Source organism: Pituophis catenifer, unplaced genomic scaffold (genome assembly GCF_029215685.1).
Source record: "Pituophis catenifer annectens isolate HBS135680 unplaced genomic scaffold, rPitCat1.0.hap2 SCAF_2, whole genome shotgun sequence".
NCBI lineage: Eukaryota > Metazoa > Chordata > Lepidosauria > Squamata > Colubridae > Pituophis > Pituophis catenifer.
This window is the reverse complement of record NW_027256882.1, coordinates 253,722,183-253,741,723: the sequence shown is the minus strand read 5'-3', so window position 1 is coordinate 253,741,723 and position 19,541 is coordinate 253,722,183. Positions and strand designations below refer to the sequence as shown.

General features: G+C 35.9%; 1 protein-coding gene across 5 annotated transcripts in view; it reads right to left on the bottom strand.

The window, feature by feature from the left end:
• The window catches only part of ARB2A (ARB2 cotranscriptional regulator A), a 224,095-nt gene extending 205,127 nt beyond the window's left edge, over nt 1–18,968 (bottom strand). For 3 of the 5 annotated variants that reach the window (XM_070935758.1, XM_070935760.1, XM_070935762.1), the window contains exons 1-4: nt 18,958–18,968; nt 13,604–13,727; nt 8,741–8,842; nt 5,263–5,363 (exon numbers count right to left, since the gene is read on the bottom strand). In XM_070935758.1, coding sequence (XP_070791859.1) covers nt 5,263–5,363; nt 8,741–8,842; nt 13,604–13,709 — 309 coding nt within the window. In that variant the 5' untranslated portion in view covers nt 13,710–13,727; nt 18,958–18,968. Of the gene's footprint in view, nt 1–5,262; nt 5,364–8,740; nt 8,843–13,521; nt 13,728–14,413; nt 14,477–18,957 lie in introns of those variants that run through there. The other 2 variants (XM_070935759.1, XM_070935761.1) reach the window with 2 other exon arrangements.
• Between the last annotated feature and the right edge of the window lie 573 nt (nt 18,969–19,541).

Here is a 19,541-nt window from a genome sequence, read left to right as displayed (position 1 = left end):
AAATATATAATTGTTGTAAAATAATAATTTTATTAAAATGAGAGATCTGTTTCATCATTATTTTGCTATAGAAAAAAACAAAAGCATTTACTGTAAAATTAAGGTTCAAGTGAAGGAAGTTAAATAATTAACACTTTAATCATGTCCTGTAACTATAAGATAGAAAAATGTGTGGGTTAGACAACATCATCATCAGATGGATTTGTAACTGGCTGACCAACCGCACTCAATGAGTAGTCCTCAATGGAACTGCTTCTAATGGAAGAAAGTATGCAGTGGGGTACCCCAAGGTACCCGTTTTAGGCCCAGTATTCTTCAACATCATAATCAATGATTTGGATGAGGGGATAGATGGGAAACTCATTAAATTTGCAGACAACACCAAGCTGCAGGAATAGCCAACACTCCAGCAGACAGGCTTAAGATTCAGATGGATCTTGACAGACTTGAACATTGGGTGCTGTCTAACAAAATGAAATTCAATGGTGAAAAAAGTAAGGTTCTACATTTAGGCAAGAAAAACCAAATGCATAGGTACAGTATAGATGGTACCTCGCTCAATAGTAGTAACTGTGAGAGAGATCTTGGAGTGCTAGTGGACAATCACTTAAATATGAACCAGCAGTGTGCTACAGCTGCCAAAAAAGCTAACAGAGTTCTAAGCTGCATAAACAGAGGAATACAATCAAGATCACATTAATACCACTTTATAATGTCTTGGTAATGCTGCATCCAGTTTTGGTCACTATGTTGTAAAAAGATGTTGAGACTCTAGAAAGAGTGCAGAGAAGAGCAACAGAGATGATTAGGGGACTGGAGGTTAAAACATATAAAGAATGGTTGCTGGAATTGGAATTGGGTATGTCTAGTTTAATGAAAAGAAGGACTAGAGGTGACATGATAGCAGTTTTCTGATATCTCAGGGGTTGCAACAAAGAAGAGGGAGTCAAGCTATTCTCCAAAGCACCTGAGGGCAGGACAAGAAGCAATTGATGGAAACTAATCAAGGAGATAAGCAACCTAGAACTGACAAGAAATTGTCTGACAATTTAGAACAATTAACCAATGGAATAACTTGCCACCAAAAGATGTGAATTTTCCAACACTGGAAGTTTTTAAGAAGAGATTGGACAACCATTTGTCTGAAATGGTATACGGTTTTCTGCCTGAGCAGGGGGTTGGACTAGAAGACCTCCAAGGTCCCTTCCAACTCTGTTATTCTATTCTATTCTATTCTATTCTATCTCCTGAGATTTAAATAAATTAAGCAAGAAGTAATGTTCAATTTCTAATATATATATATGGGAAAATACATACCAACTTTAGATTAATCAAGCAATAGTTTTTTAAAAAAATCTTTGTTCCAAATTGTACAATTCAAATATTTTATCAAAACATGAAATTCATTCTCTACAGCTATCCTAGAGCTGCACGCAATCTCTATTACTTTCTCTTCAATGAATTGTTTCTATAATCAGTTGTAAGAAAGTTTAAAATACTCTTGGTCCTAGTAGTTTTCTAGTTCTCTGGAACAAAGCAGACTGGATTTTAATCTTCTATTGGAGATTTCAGTTGAAGATTTTTAAAATCAACTCTCAGGTCTTTATGAAGCAAACATTTTTCATCCCAAGCAAAGTAAGGATGTTAGTATTTGTATCAATTATCCATACATTTAATTGATAAATATGAATGCTTAGCTATTAATAGCATTTTTGCTGATAGAATAAAATGTTTTAATAACTGCTTTGTATGCTGAAATGCTGCATTTACATATAATCATAAAAGTTCTAGTACTATTGGATGCTTGATACAATTGCTTAAAATAGGCAGAATCTGGAATCTTAATATCCAGAGAATTTTATTTCTCTGAATATTAAGAAAGCTTTCAATATAGTTTCTTGGAGATGTTCAAAGTAAGCAAAAGTTAATATGAATTTTCTCAAAAATTTAAAGCTTAGATTGAATTGTTTTATATCAAGTATAAAAATCTAACACCTAAATCAAGCATTATTACTATGTGTTATCATTTTAAAGTTATGCTATGACCATTCCAATAGTTCATTTTTATAAATGTTTTATATTTATATTTTAATAATTATTTTATATATGCATCATTTTAATTAATTAATGTATGTCTCCCAGAGTCATTTCTTCTGAGTTTTTGTGATAAATATTCACTATCTCCCTTTCAATTTGCGTTCAAAATTTTTGCTCAGGACTCGAAAATATTAAAAGGATCATAGTAGGGGATCAAAGTATAAAATTCTGTTATATGCAAATGATATGTTTTCTAGCACAGTGAGAAATGTCCATTCCTAATTTTATTTTGCTAACCTGAGTTTGGACTCCTACCTGATTTGTTTGTAAAGTTAAAAGAAATCATATTAAATATAATTGGTTCTCAGTAATAATTTTAGTGTGTTTAGGGATTTGGGGGACTTAGGTTGTGTTCCAGCTCCTTTATTTATTCATTTCTAGATTTTCTCTGCAACTCCAAAATAGCAGTTATCCCAATATAAAAATTCCCAGAAATCTTACTTAACTAATACATTTCATGTTTTATCTTTGATTGGCAACAAAACTTGAAGTAAACATTTGCGGATAAAATAAACATGATCAACAAGCATTTAATTCTGAGACTGACATATAACATATTCAATACTTCCTCTGATAGGAACATCTCTTAAAATATTCACTGTTAGGATTACAACTGCCAGCTGGGAATGTGATTTTATTTTCTATACTTTTAGCTTTATATTGTTTTCAACTTTAAAACAGAGCATAATGTCAAATAATGGAAGAACTGTGCAAGAGCTCAGAATAGCCTAATTCAAATACTTTTCTCCCCCTTCTTATTTTTCATTCCCCCACTTCCACAACTAGTTCTGTACCATCTGCAGCCAGATGCCTCTGCTCCCAGGCACTCCTAAAGCTATGGAGGCTTCAGCTGCTGCTGCTACAGCTACAGCAAGAGTGCCTTATTTAAATTGTTAATTTTTTTTAGCATGGTACTAAATTATGCTGAATAATCTATAATATAGTTTGAAACCTGTAGTTGAAAACCTTTTAGCTCATTTGCAGCCTACCATATTGCTAAGATGTAAACAAGTCACAGCCAATGCCATGAGAAGTTCAGTACCTGAGGTGAGAGATTTGCTATAAATAACAAATCGGTCAAAAACAAGAATCTTTTAAAAAGTAAAGTATTAAGTACTTTGAATAAAAGGGATCCTGTCCATTCTCCTGAAAAAGATAACTCCATCTGTTCATTCTTGGCACTTTTCTTAATAGGAGGAGAAAAACACTGCATTTTCAAAAATTAATGCTTCTATTACATTTTTAAATTACTTTTATGCTTTAATTGTTGGATTATGTTCATCCAACCTTTATTTCCTCTCTCCCCAAATATAGTTAAGATTCAATTTAATATTTCTCAGCATCTCGATTATCTTTTATGGAAGCTACAACGCTTCCATAAAAAGACTTTTATGGAAGCTACAACGAGATAACATATCCTGTTATGTTTTAGTTGTATCAACAGCAGGACAAGAGCCAACTTTTTTCATTGATATTTATAGTTTCCATATTAATGTTCAAACAAGGTACATTTTCAGCTTTATTTGAAAACTTTACTCCAATGAAAAATAGGGCTGTGGGATTTGATTTGAGGGGGAGTTTGTACATATTCTGGAACTTGCTGCCTGAAGAAGGCTTCTTATTTCTCCCATGACTATTTTCTGAGCCTGCTGATTAAAAGGTCCAATGGCATTCCTTCTTGCAGACCTGGCATAGCTCCTTGAAGAGCCTTCCTACTTGACTGACTGACCACATGGACACATTTACAGATGGTCTTTCTGCCATACTAAACTGATGGCATCAGAGGTTCTTTATTTCTCACATACTTTCAATACAAAAACAAAAGAAAAGGTAACATAACCTTTGAATTTTTATTAATTACATTCAGTATCAGACTTGTTATTTTTAACATCAATGCATACTATCATTGCTCAATCTGCCACTCCTCTAAACAACGAATAAGAGACTAACGAATGTCTAGCTATGCTAGAATTGATTGTCTCTCTTGCATCATCCATTACAGATGGTCCTCACTTAATGGCCGCTCATTCAACAACCAAATGAAATTACAATGGCGTTGAATGAGTGACACTCAATTAGGTCTCTAATAAAGGCTGTCACAGTATTCCCATATGATCATGACTCAGGCACTTGGTAACTGGCTTCCAATTCCAACATTGCAGAATCCTGCAGTTATGTGATCACCATTTGCAATCTTCTTGGTTAGCTTCCTACAAGCAAAGTTGGGAAAGTTGGCAGGAGATTGCAAAATGGTGACTATGTGACAACCTCGCTTAACATTCAGCAATGAATTGCTTAACTGCAGCAATTCCAGAATTTCTGTTGCTATGTGGCAGTCATGTGATGTTGCATTTTACGACCCTATCACTTAATGACAGAAATTCCAGTCCCACTTAACATTGTTAAGTGAGAACTACCTGTACACAAGACAAAACTTGATGATCACAGTAATGAAAAAGCTTAAAGTTCAATATAGAAATTTTAAGACCTTTTAAAACTATAAGTTAATGTCACCAAGGTCAATACATTATCTGGTATAAATGCTGGTTTAAATAAAGTTAGTATCTTACTAAAAATCAGATTTTCATAAATGAAATATATAAATGACGAAGTAAACTGCAAGTTACCCAAAATATATCAATACTTACATGAGAAAACAAAATGAAAATAGAACCTAAAACATTATTTAACAAGAATTTGGCATTTGTTTGATATTGATAAAATATTAACGAGTTCAAAATCAACACAAATGGGTTAAATGTGTTAAAAAAAACTATACAACAAATAAATAAATATAGATGGAATTGCCTGCTCCTATTCATACCTGAATTTGCAACAAAAAATATTGACACAATAACTGCAAGTTTTTGTACAATACAGAGAACATGATATATATATATATATATATATATATATATATATATATATATATATATATATATATATATATATATATATATAGTTAAGATATATACATTTACACCTCACTGAACTGTTAGTTCACCCTTAAAGCAATACAGGTAATTTCCTGATAAATTTATTCCTTGCTCTTAAGGCTAATCAGTACTATGCTATCATTACAATAGTAAGTTTTTTCCTTTATTTAGCCAAATATAAAACAGGCACACTGTATACATTATTATATTATTTGTAAATAATATATACCTCTCCAAGAGCTTCATAGCGTTTTTGGTTCCATCTATGTAAATCCTCTCGGTAGTTAAAAACAAATGGCTCTCCAGTTTTTATATGCCTTAACTGCCCTTCTATAAAGAAAGATAGTAGTGTTAAATTTAAAACACAACTTTCAAAATGATAATTCACTATAAAGACATAATACTTCATGACACAAACATATTCATTTTAAGTAGTTAGCTTAAGTTCCATAAGAGATTCAGTTTGATTAAGGCACCAGGCTAGAAAGTGTGAGACTTTGAGTTCAAGTCTCACCTTAGCCATGAAAGCCAGCTAGGTGACTTTGGACTAGTCACTCTCTGTTTATACCACACATATGCACTTATTTATGAGTGCATAATAGATAAAATTACTAAAACTAGATTCTCTCTTCATTCCCTTTACATTTGGCATTGTATAAAGGTGTCAAAAGAATGAGTTTTTGAAATATAATTGTGATATTGGACTGCCATTTTAGGTGATATTTTAATCGGGATCATTGGAGTTTTAAAAAGGTTTTACTGGATTTTATGGGGTTTTTGGTATGGTTTTAAACTATCCTCTGATGGGAGTGATATATAAATAAGTGCAATAAATAAAATAATTTAAGGGGAAAATATTGTTAACAATTCTATAGTGCTCATAAAATTTTACCCATGTATAAAACTTGATAATTAAGGAATTCATTATAATTTTTCAAATTAATTCATTAATGAGTTAACAGTCATTTCAAAGTCACTGTGGATCACTAATTATATTCCAATGCTCAATAATATTTTCAATAATTAGTAAATGTAGATTTGTTATTATTTTTCTCTCATATCCACTTAAGGTTAACAAAACACATGCAAAACACCTAAACAAAAACATCACAGTTAAAATTACATCCTTCATTCAAATGTGGAACCAAATTCAAGAAATCTTAAAATATGGGATCATTAAAATACTGAGAAACATTTTTGTGCTATTAGTAACTAAGAGCCAGTTTGGTACAGAACCTAAGGTACCAGTTCCAGCTAGAAACTAGAAGACTAAAATTCTACTCAGTGGTGAAATTCAAATTTTTTTACTACCGGTTCTATGGACGTGGCTTGGTGGGTGTGGCAGGGGAAGGATACTGCAAAATCTCCATTTCCACCCCACTCCAGGGAAAGGTTACTGCAAAATCCCCATTCCCACCCCACTCTGGGACCAGCCAGAGGTGGTATTTGCCGGTTCTCCGAACTACTCAAAATTTCCGCTACCAATTCTCCAGAACCTGTCAGAACCTACTGGATTTCACCCCTAGTTCTACTCCTGCCTTAGATACAAAACTAGTTAGGTGTCCTTGGGTAAGTCATTCTCTCCCAGCCTTAGGAAGGCAATGGAAAGCCATTTCCAAAAATCTTGCCAAGAAAACTGCAGTGACTAGTTCAGGTGATCACCAGGAGTCTCTCTCACACACAAAAGTAGTGATTCTTTTTCATATAGTATGGATTTATTTTGCATAATAATTATTGATGAAAACAAATAAATATAAGAGAAAAATTTACATTCATAGAAATTTTACTGAGTTGTATACAGTTCAATATTTTTGTCTAAACAAACGAATAGGTAATAAGATCTTTTGTTTGAAAAGATCATTTCTAGTATGAAGTGTGTACTTTATGCTATCTTTAGATTTCTGCCTCTTAATGTATTAATCAAGCAAAAATATTCTTTCCTACAATAGCCTTTTTATTCATTATCAATTTGTTTCACTCCAACTTCACAACCAGTTCCAATATCCCTTCCTTAATGCCAATTATTGTTTCTTCTAGCACATCTATTTTTTTAAATCCCTGCTCAATTTTTGTATTTATTTTTAAAGCAGGATACTGAAGTTATTTCTCCCTAAGGAAATCAGAGCACTGTTTTGAATTGCAGTATATTCTGAAGTGCTCTTAATTTTCATTGAGACATCATCTACTAGAATTTTTTTTTTGGGTAAATCAGAATAAAATTCCCTCCAAATCACAAGTGAGGATATTAAAAATTCTAGTAACAGCCCCAATAGGATGACACAGAATAAAGAATTATTTAAAATATAGCAGTGCCTTTCAAACGTAAGGATATTTGAACTTTTAACCTTTCAACATTGTTCATTAACATTTATGTGTTATTAGCTTTGAGCAAGCTAATATGCATTATTAAATGAGAAGCCCTAGAACGAGGCAGAAGAATACTGCTTGAAATGGTTGAACTGTTTGTTTCAAAGAATTAAAAACTTAACAAGCAAGATTTTTTGTAATACTCTCCAATGAAACTCTTTGGGTTACTGAAAAGCTAAACATTATATTTTTAATTGTTATGTGTCATGAAGTTATTGTTAATGAAATTCTTCAGGATGAAATTTCAAAATTCTTAGAAATAGAAATTCTTCAGGATCATCTGTCATCAATCTGGCCCTTCAGGTCTTCCAACAATGTACCCATTTTCTGATGTAATTGAGTCCATCCACCTTGTTGATGATCATCCTCTCCTTCTTTCTTTCCACCTTTCCCAAAGTTAGAAACTTCTCAAGAGAGCTAGATCTTTGCACCATGAGTATCAAATACTGTATGGTGATATAAGAAGTCTAGAGTGATCTTTCTTATGATCCATTTGTTTATTTTCTTGATTATCTATGGAATTTTCAAGTACCTTCTCCAATATTAGCTTTCAAAAATGTCAATACTCTTTCTCTCCTGCTTCTTGAAAGTTCATCTTTTACTTCCCCATAGTATCACAGGGAAAACATTGACTGCATGATTATGATCTTCATAGGTGAAACAAATCATAACATATGTATATTTTTTCCAAAGCCTTTATTGCTACCCTACCAAGTAGTGGTCTGCAATTATCACTTTTCTTCTGGTTTCTTTATGATTAATAGCCGAATCTAAAAGCCAGAGACTATGTACTAATACATTGTTGAGTAGGGTAGTTTTTAAACTTGCTGTCATTAGTTTGGACTTCTTTATATGTAATCTTAGTTCTATTTCTTCACTTGGCTCCCTGACTTTCATTAATAGATTTCTAGATAACATAAGACAATCTAATTATAATTGACAAATCAAAGTACTATATATATGATTATATTTTTAACAAATCCTCCATAAAATTGGAAAAGGCAATATGTGAAAGGAAGTTAATATTTTTATTTTTAGTATCTTGTTAAACTAAAATCTGCAGTATCTTTAGGATCAGTTGTTAAGGTATAGTTCACAATGTTATTTTAAGGAAAAAGGTTTAGATTTCTCCCCCATGTATATTTACAATTCTTTTTTTATTCATGTATAGCAAGAATGTGAATATCTGTATTTTTCTAACCAGGGAAAATTTATTTCAGATTATTGCTTGTACTAATTATTTGAGACATCTATAAAAGAATAATCAGTACCAAGCTATAAAAATAAGGTATGGAAAAATATTTATTTCTAAGTGATATTTTTCTGAAACTATTACTTACTTTCATTAAAGGTGTATTCAAATCCTTCAAGAGTATCAGGAAACTCAAGAGGTGGTTCATCTTTTTTCATCAGTTCATCCAAGTCTATTCTAGACAACAAGTCTGGGGAAAAAAGGTGGGGAAGAAGATAGTCTTTCTGTAGACCTCAAAGTTATTACTTTTAACAAAAATTGTTTTAAAAGAATTGCTAATTTATCATAAACATATTCAGCAACTTCCCATATACATAAAACATTTAAGTTTAATAAAACTATAAAAATATTGACAATATATTGTTCCTACAGAGTTCTATCCAGTTATGTTTTTCTTCAGGCTACCGACACTGAAAAAGATTTTGAAGCTGCGAATTCAAATGTCCCAATTTTCTTTTTCAACCCACATTCAATTTTTTGAGGCTACTGGGTTACTTTAGAAGAATTGCCCTTCTAACTTTAAAAACATAATTTAGTATATTTACAAACGCTGGAATTTCCAGAAATATACTATGGTAGTACTAGTATGATTAGTTTTACAGAGACCTGATTTAGTTTCATTTCTATAAAATCTCATGACCAGCCAGAGTTTATTCTTCAAATAAATGACAACACACTAAGATCATCTTTTGCATCTGTATTTTTGCAAAAGGAAAAACTGGCCCAAGATACAGAATTGGGGGTGGGGAGACAAGGGAAATGCAGGTCAAAACAGGCAAGGAATGGAGAACGTCTTGGTGCTTTGAATACATTCAAGTTGCTGGAGCTGGATGTATTGGATCACAGGGTGCTAAAGAATGTGCCTGAAGTAATCTTAAAATCACTGGCAGTAATCATTGAGAACTCTGGAGTACAGCAGAAACAACATAGAACTGGATAAAAACTAACATTATTGCAATCTTTTAAAAAGAGAAAAGAGTGGATCCAGGAAATTATAGACCAATCAGCTTGACATCAATGCTTGGGGGGGGGGGGGTGTCAAGAAAATATTGCAAGTACTTGAAAACAACAACATATTTATTAGAAGTCAGATTGGTTTGGTTAACAATAGATCATGTCCAACAAATCACAATTCTTCTCCACTGTTATTGCATCCACAGAATGCCACCCAGTGGCCCAGTTTAGGGTTACCCAGACAGTTCTCAGGAAAATGAGCCCAGAGGCCCATTTGCAGGGCCATGTGGAGGAATTTTCCATACATCTGGAGGATAAATTCACTCTGATTCATTCCCAGTTGAATGTGAAGCACAATGTAAGTACTGTGGAGATGCCCAGGGAGCAGATTTAGCCAGTTATCTGGCAATGGTTTGATTCTGTTGGACCTGAGGTGTCCTGTGGAAGTGTCCAAGTGTTGGTGAATTCATCTTTGTTAGACAGAGTTTTCCGGCTCCTTTGGTGTTGCTGTGCCCCCTTCTCAAGAAGCCGTTGCTGAATCCTGCCATTCTGGATAATTTTTGTCTACTCTCCCATCTCCCATTTTTTGGGAAGGTTGTGGAGAAGATGCTGACATTGCCACTCCAGAGATCCTGTAAGAAATCGATTATCTGGACCTTTATCAGTCAGGTTTCAGGCCCAGATATGGGACTGAAACAACAATGGTCACACTCATGGATAATCTCTGACAGGAGCAGGATGGAGGTAGTGCATCATCCATGCTCTTCTTTCATTACCATCAACCATGATATTTTTGGGGCTGACTTAGGGAGTTGGGTATGGGTGGCACAGTCACTTCCTTTCTCTGAGGTTGGCCCCAATCAATGTTAATAAGGAGATCCAGTTCTTGGCCCCAGCTTTGTGGGGTACCACAGGGTTCTATGTTCTCCACTCCTTTTTAACATCTACATGAAACTTCTGTATGAGATCACCCATCACTATGGGATGAAGTATCACCAGTATGGTGATGATAGCCAGTTATAAATCTCCGTTCCTGGTGATGTAAGTGATGCAGTGGACATTCTTTCATGGTGCCTGGAGGTTATGGTTGCCTGGATGGGAAACAACAGACTTCAGCTGAATGCCCTTTTCTGGATATGTAGGCTCTCATTGGTCAATCATACCCTGGTCATTTCCCATTTAGACTAGTGCAATGCACTTTACATGGACCTTGAAAAGTACTTGCAAGCTTCAACTGGTCACACAGGCAATTTTAGGCACCCTAAGAAGGGATCCTGTAACACTTCTACTCTATGACCGAGTATTGGATGCCAGTTTGTTTCAAAGGTTGTGACTTACATTAGCCCATCTCAACTGGTGAGGCTGGGAAGATATGTTGCAGGACCTGTGAAAAGAACTCTGGGCTGTTCAGAAATGTGAAAAATAAATAATCTCTTTGGAGTAATGTAATGAGATTAGTAAATCAAGAAACTATTATGGCTATAATACACCTAAGCTTCACAACGTCAGTAAGGGTTGAGATAGGATTAGACCACAGCCTCTTAATAAAATGGAATAATGGTCCTATTACCAGATGGATTCACAGTTGGTTAAACAATCATGCATAATACATGTTCCTTAATGGATTTATGTGTACATGGAAAGGTTTCATCTTGGGCCCACTGCTCTTCAACATTTTTATGACTTAGATGAAGAAATAGGAGGGATATTCAGTAAATCTGCAGAGATCACATCACACTCAGGGTTCAAAAAGGTCTTGATAGATTTGAATATTGTATCCTATTCAACAAAATCCTATCCAACCATGAGAACTGTGAAGTTTTGCACTCAACTAGATAAAAAAAATGCACAAGTATAGAACAGACAGCACCTGGCTTCTCAGTAGTACTTGTTAGGAGGATTTCAACAGATTAAGGATGAGTTAGCACTGTGCTGTACCTGTCCAAGGAGCAAGTGCAGTCTTGGGCTGAATCAACAGTGAAGAGCAACAAAGTGTGCTCTTGAATGTGAGGATGAAAGATAAATTCTATGAAAAAGGGTTAAAATAACTGATAGCAAAGAAAGGTAAGGGAAAACATGATAATAGTTTTCTAATTCTTGAAATGCTATCATAGGAAAGAGAGTTTGGTTTTTTTTTTTTTCAATATACACCTACTGGCCAGGAAAAGAATCACAGATTTTTTCTATGGCCATTCCAACCTTATGGAATACTCTCCTTCAAAAACTATGATACCCCCCTCCATATTGTGATGCTTATCTTTTTAATTTGCAAGCCACCCACAGTATTTTTGGAGATGAGAAATGTGTTTTCCTGAATGAGTAAACCACTAAGCACATTTGAATTATTCTTGGAAGGGTATTCAAACAAACCTATGTAAATATTTACCACCTAACTTCAATTTTATACATACTCTCTCTCTCTCTCTCTCTCTCTCTCTCTCTCTCTCTCTCTCCCTCCCTCCCTCCCTCCCTCCCTCCCTCCCTCCAAAACAAAGATAAGCAGTAATCATGCAAATCCATTGCAATAATAACAATAATACATGAGGCAGAACTTGCACCTAAATTGACTGAGGGGAAGTGCAGAAGAAGACAGCATGGTAAGAGTGAGGAGATTCAATTGCCCTGCCTCTTACAGAGTGAAAATATCTGAAGCTATCATGTGAATACTGCCTCCTAGGAGCATATTGATTATATTTGTGTCCTGTCAGTTTTCTACATAATTCAGGATAGCATACATTGATTGACAGTTTATATGGCACTCTATTTCTGAAGACTAAAAATAGCATATAAAATCGGATATAGTATCCCATTTTATGTTCAGAGGAAGAAAAACAGGCATGTTGAGGAGAGTTCAGCAGGGATTAGGATTCAAAATCCCAAACTATATCAAATTAAAAGTGAACCAATAAGCAACGATTCCTCCCAATATAGAAAGAGAGAAAGAGAGAGAAATCTAATTCAACCAGGCTGCCATGGTGGAATTTTGTATGTTCTTCCATTGAAATAATTTTGAAATTATTATAATACATAAATTCAGTATCAACTTTTCCAAACAATTACGGTGTGGGAACAAGGTAGCCATGGTGTATGTGTAGACCAGTTTGGCTGGTTGGAACACATATGCGGAGCTTGGCTATGGAAAAAAGTAGGAAAAGCGGGTTCAGCTAGATGATCATTGAAAGGCCGTCTTCGTTCTCTCTTTGTTCATAATATTGTAGAACAGAAAGTGTGTAGCAATCCCTTTGAACTAACATTCCTGACAACTGAGGTAAATCTCTGATAACGGGGCCTCTCAGTTGGCAGGTGATGGGATGCTGGGAACGAAGCCAAATATGATAACATAGCAAGAGTTAAGTTTTGTTTCTGTCTTAAGTATTGCTTTCCTAGAATTCATGTGATTTACTGTAATATGGTAGGATGTGAAAGTTATGTCCAGATATGGAGAAAATCCTTCGTATCACGAATGTAATATAAGAATGTATAGCTGTAATCATGTCTTTTGATACGCCCTATACCCTTGTATAATAAAAGAGAGGTCTGGAATCAGCTCGAGGCTCTCTCATCCCGAGAAACACCTGTGTCTGTGTATTCTCTAATCTGGACCTCTCATGGGGAGCCCACCAGATGTTCGCAACATTACGGTATGTTTGTTTATTTTTTAAAGCTTTTCCTCACACTACTTTGTTCCTTCTCTGTGTTGACTAATATGCATAAATTGTAGCATTTTTCTTTCCATAATAGGATTTTTGCCATCAAGGAGATCCAACTGGCATCTCTATCACAGCTAACAGCAATCCTGTTGCATGCTGATATATCTTTTTTGGAAGTAAAGAACAAAAAATTCTGGATTATGGATATATGTAAGAGATTTATTGCAGCCAAGAAATGTGGGTTGTATCATTTGCACTTGCTCACCTGTTTTACTAACCACAAAATTATAGTTCATCAGAACACAGTCTACGAAGTGCCTATGGAGAAGTTCCAAATTAATTTGTACCCTTTAATGCTGTAGTCTTCTCTTTTTCATCAGGACCTCCTTGTTGGAGTTGCGCCATGTTTATCCAAACTCTCAGCAAACTTAAGGCAATGATGAAAACATGCATCAATCTTGAGGTGATAAGCTGAAAAAAAATTATAAATTAGAATGCTAAATTTATTTCCCTGAAATATCCTGACTAGAAAAAATCATTACAGAAATGAAACAGTTTTTTAAAAAATCAATATTATCTGAAAAAGGGTGCTAGAATGGAATGGAATGGGCTAGAAGTGTTGCTAAATAAACAAATAATATGACTCAAGAAAAAATATTTTCAACATCTGTCTTAAAACATATCTCATAGGTATACAATTCTAGATATCCTCCCTAACAATAATTCAACAATTAAGAAGTGCTTTTGCACTTTCTTTTCCATTCCCAATTTGCTTTGCAAATACACTCAGTTGTCTTTGCTCTCCATCTTTGCCAAAGCTTTTGGCAGTTTTTTCAATAAAATCAGTAACAGTCAGCATGAATTTTTATCCCATTCCCCAAAATTCTCTGCCCTTGGTCATCTCTCTTCATTTCTTAACCATATACTGTGTTTCCCCGAAAATAAGACCCTGTCTTATATTTTTTTGAACCTTGAAATAAGTATTTGGCCTTATTGCCATGCACTCAAAAGCCCGATTGGGCTTATTATCAGGGAATGTCTTATTTTGGGGGAAACAGAGTAATAGCAATAGCACTGCTTCACAGTGCTTCACAGCCCTCTCTCTGGTTTACATTCAGCATATTGCCCCCAATAATCTGGGTCCTCATTTTACTGACCTCAGAAGGATGGAAGGCTGAATCAATCTTGAGCCGGTGAGATTCAAACTGCCAAACTTCTGGCAGCCGGCAATCAGTAGAAGTGGCCTGCAGTACTGCATTCTAAATACTGTGCCACCATGGCTCTTAATTTATAATTCAAATATAATTCATTTTTAAGGAATCTCTTAATCAAATATGATGATCATATAATATACTAGAAGTAACACAGAAATAATTGTTAATCTGTAATCTAATATCTAGAGTTTGAGGGTCTACTATGACTGGGATTACAACAGCTTCAAGTTTTGCAACCTCACTTTCCATATTTCTCACATCAATATAATTTCTTATTTTTACAGTCTACAACCTACTACTTCAAAAAAAAAATTACTCATCATTGTAATTTGCCTGTCTCTGTAGTCGCTTTTCCTGATATATCAGATTAAATCTGCTTGATTCTCAATCATTTTTAAGTCCACATCTGCAGTGTTTATTCTCAAATGCTAGCTATCTTTTCCTGGTACATCTAGATTACCGGTATCTTCTTCTTCCCCCAAATTCAACATGCATTCATATTAATAGAAAATTATCAACATGAAGGATAAAGGAGGTTAAAAAGAGAACAAATTAGATTACAATACTCCTTGAGAACCAGCACCCACCCACCCACAGAATTTGCCAGCTCTTCAGCACCCACCTACAGTCCTTGCTGGCCCAGCTTCACTCTGTAGCACCCATCTGCAGTCCTCACTAGTCTACCTGCACTTAGCATCACCTTTAGCAGCCCCCACCCTGCATTCCTAGCCTAGGACTCCTACTAGCAACCTCCCAAGGTAAACCAGGGAGGAACACAAACAGATAAGCTAATTCTACTTTATTCTGAAGCTACATTAATAGAATCTTGCAAGTCTGAAAGTAGAATCCTCCCACCATCACTTTAACAGCGTGAAAAATTAGGGAAGCCTCTTGCTCTGCCCATTATGCAGTTGTGGGCTATGCTGTCTCGTATCTGATTGTTCCTAGACAGCATTCTTTGCTCCCTCTCCCAAGGTCATTCCCAAAGACTGGCTCTTTCCTCTTAACAACCCCATGGTCCTGACATTATGATGGTACCTGGGACTGGTGGGATTGCTATCGCTAAGCAATATGGTCACATTGCACTTCAGAACCACATTGCTTAGTAACAGCAGTCTAGGTCCCAATTGTTGTGATAACTGAAGGGCTACCTATAAAAAGGTGCATAAAATTTCATGGTTTAATATTAAATAAATTCAAAAGCATTTGAAAACATGTCACCATTAGAAGAGTCAAAATCTTTACGAGAAACTTGGCATTTTTTTTTTGCCAGAAACTATTTTTTTCAATACTGGGTTCAAGCTTTTATGATAACACATTTTAAGTAGGGATAATAAATGTTCATTTTTAATCTTGCCCTGTGTGAAATTTTAATTATGTTCAGGAATGAAAATAAATGTTCCCATTGTTATGTACTATCAAACATTAAGATTCTTGTAGCAAACAGGTGCATTTCAACAATTTTAATAATAAAAATCTGGAACACTAATTCATTATATAGTACTTTTCTTTTAGCTCTGTGTTACACTGAATTTTAACAAGTTTCATCTGAATTATAAATGCATAGACTGTTATTTGTACTTATGATACTTTAACAGTAGCTATGTATGCTTATATCTTGGTTTTTATGAGATTATAAAATACATTGATCTTATTTTCTCATTTTATTAGTGTTGTTTTAATGTATATAAGATTTTGAATTAAAATGTCTTGAAGCTGTTTAAGAGTTTTAGGATTTAAACAATATAAATAATATGTCAGATCACAACCAACGATGACGGTATCTATGTTAAAGACTTCCAATAAGCTCTTTATACATTAATAATACATTTTGACTTGAGGCAGGTAAAAAATGAATTGCTTTTAAATGAATGTATTCTAAAAAAGGAAGCTGACAATTGCTTACACTTTGATACACCATTTAAACATCAATACCAAGTGATAGATAGATACTGGGGAAGTGTTTATGCATTTCACAATGTATTAAAGATGGAAAAGTATATTAGAGAATGTTAATGTGGTAACTTCTAATTGACTATTCAGAGCAATTTTAATGTACAAGCAAAAGGTAAGTGTGAATAAGCAAACTTCACATAACACTGTATAAGTGTATATCATTTCAGATACATTAATCCTATTTAAAATGTTATTATAATAAAAAAGAAAACCAAAAAAGTACAAATTCTGGAAATTTTACAGAATTTAATTTTACAGAAATTATTTTACAGTATAATAAACATGACAATAACCGAAGAATAAGATAGTAGTGTGTGTTACTTTTGGAAATTAAAATATAGAAATAAGCAAATGACACACTGCCTTACAGGAACACCCATTGATCCACCATTTTAGCAATTGTCCAATGCACAGTGGGCAATCCAAAGGAATTGAAACATCAATAAAGATGCACCCCTGCTAATTATATGTGGATCTATGTAGGGTTACTTTCCATTACACCTTGTACTTTGAGGCACTATAAGAAAATAGAAAGACTGCAAGAACTTCATCTTGCAAAGTTTTATTTTTTCCAAATGGAAAAAATGGTATAAACTGGGAACCAGTGTACCAGACTTTTCCCTATTTTCTCTGGGGACCATGGAACAGTTAGAACATCTGATGTGCTTCTTGAAAGAGATGGCAATAACGATGAAACTGCAGAATAGTTATGTAAACATTCATCCTGACACTAATATTGTACTATAAAAAAAAAAACATAAAAGCCTCTCCCCAATATCTGATTAATATTACCAGTGCCTCATAGGAAAAGGTATTAACATTTATACACCAGCATTCTTTTTCCTTATTTTGTTTTGTTGTATTTTACGCTGTTACGTTGTTGTGTCCTCTTGTTACAACAACACATATACAGGTAGTCCTCGATTTACGACCCCAAATAAGCCCAAAATTGTTGTTGCTAAGTGAGACAGTTATTAAGTGAATTTGCCCCATTTTACAACCTTTCTTGACACAATTGTTAAATGAATCACTGCAGTTGTTAAGTTAATAATGTGAATTTACGATCTGTTATTACCACAGATGCTGAAAGTAATGTCTGGGTTCACAAGAACACAATCCAATAACTTTGAAGGGTGCCAGGCTGGAGAAAAATGTACTAGATAAATTGATTATGTGGCATTATAGAATGGAATGTTCTTTGTTCTCTATTGGCATATTGAAGAAAAGCAGCATAATCCAGTAGGTATCAATGATGCATCCAAACCTACATTCCACTTTAGAGCTATAGTTTTTTTTACAACATGGACAGCTCAACTTGCACAACCTACTTTTAGAATAGGGTCAGTCAACCAGACTGCATTTTTTGTGAATCCCAACTATTAGATTAAGTAAACAATGGTAAACAGATCTGTTAGAACCCTGAAGAATTACAACTGGTTTCCATAGCAACTGCACTGATATTAGTGCAGAAGATAATTACCTACTTTTTATTACCATTTGGCAAGTTGAATTAGGAACAGAATATTTTATCCCACCACCATTAGTTTACGTTGGCGAAGATGACCTCTGGGTCAGGAACTTTGGGAGATCTAGTGCTAAAAAAACCCCAGGTGGGTGAACCTTCTTAGTGACTGATCTCAAGGTGTTATTTATTCTGCAGGAAATCCAGATCATTCTGGCACTTTTAAAACCTCCAATTCGGCTTCAAACACAACGCATGCCTGTATTGAGTACGGCAAAATTGATCAGACACTCCAATCCAGGTAGGCAGCTTTTCTTTCTTTCTTTCTTTCTTTCTTTCTTTCTTTCTTTCTTTCTTTCTTTCTTTCTTTCTTTCTTTCTTTCTCTCTCCTTCCTTCCTTCCTTCCTTCCTTCCTTCCTTCTCTCTCTTTCCTTCCTTCCTTTTTTCTTTCTTTCTTTTTCCTTCCTTCCTTCCTTCTCTCTCTCTTTCCTTCCTTCCTTCCTTTTCCTTCCTTCCTTTCCTTTCTCTCTCTCTCTTCCTTCCTTTTTTCAAGCCGAGTCGTCTCTTTTAAGTGCCTAATTTTGGGACGCTCCTCGGAAGTACCTGAGAGAGAGGTCAGGTTCGATCTCTCAAGAGACCCCAGAAAAGGCGCCCCCGCCAAGTGGGGGAAGGCCAAGCAGTTCCCGCGAGTCTCCAGGATACGACCGCTTTTACTTCCTGCTCGTGACAGGCGACCCCTCCCCAGCCCACCCTCAAAAAAAGGGACACGGGGCCCCCCGCCCCAGGGGCTTCCCCCTCCTCTCCTCCTGTGGCAGGTAACCACAGCCGAGCCGTGCCCGTCGATGGCGCCGGTAGGGGAGCCCTCCGCTTGCCAGGCACGTTTAAGGCCAAGGACGCAGACTAGAAGCGGAGGGAAGGTCCCTCCTCACTCTCAACACGCGCACCTGAGGAAGGGGGAGGGGTGAGGAGGGGGGGGTCGGGAGGGCTTGTCGTTGCCCGAGCGGAGGGGAAAGGGGCCATGCCTGCCGTCGCCGTACGCAAAAAAGCAAAGCGCAGCGGCTACACGTACCTGCAGTTCCGGGAAAGGGGGCGGGGCCAAAACTGTTACCGAGAGACGCGCCGCCGCTTCTCCTCTTTACTGTTTGGCTTTTGGCTTATCCCGCCCCTTCCGTTCTTCCAAAAAAAATAATAAAAAATAAAATGTCGAACCCGAGTTCCGGTTCCGGTGACGCGAACGGAGTCAAGCCGGGGCATCGGAATGTTCGCGCTTTCCGCGCTCTTGCTCGCAGTTCTCTCCCTCCACCTGCCCTGCGCGGATCTTCCCGCGCAGCATCCTGCCCTGGAGAAGGGGTCTCCAACCGTGGCAACTTTAAGACTTGTGGACTTCAACTCCCAGAATTCCTCAGCCAGCAGAGCTGGCTGAGGAATTCTGGGAGTTGAAGTCCACAAGTCTTAAAGTTGCCACGGTTGGAGACCCCTGCTCTGGATGACCGGGGCTGAGTGGTGTCTGAAGGCTATGCGTGTTTTCTGTAGGTGCGGAATGAGACCTTCATCTTTACATTCGTTATCCCAGGGGGGAAAAAAAAGTGACTGACCGCTAGAACGGATGCATCGGGGATCGGAAGTGCTTTCCTCTTGGCTGAGTTCACGCGG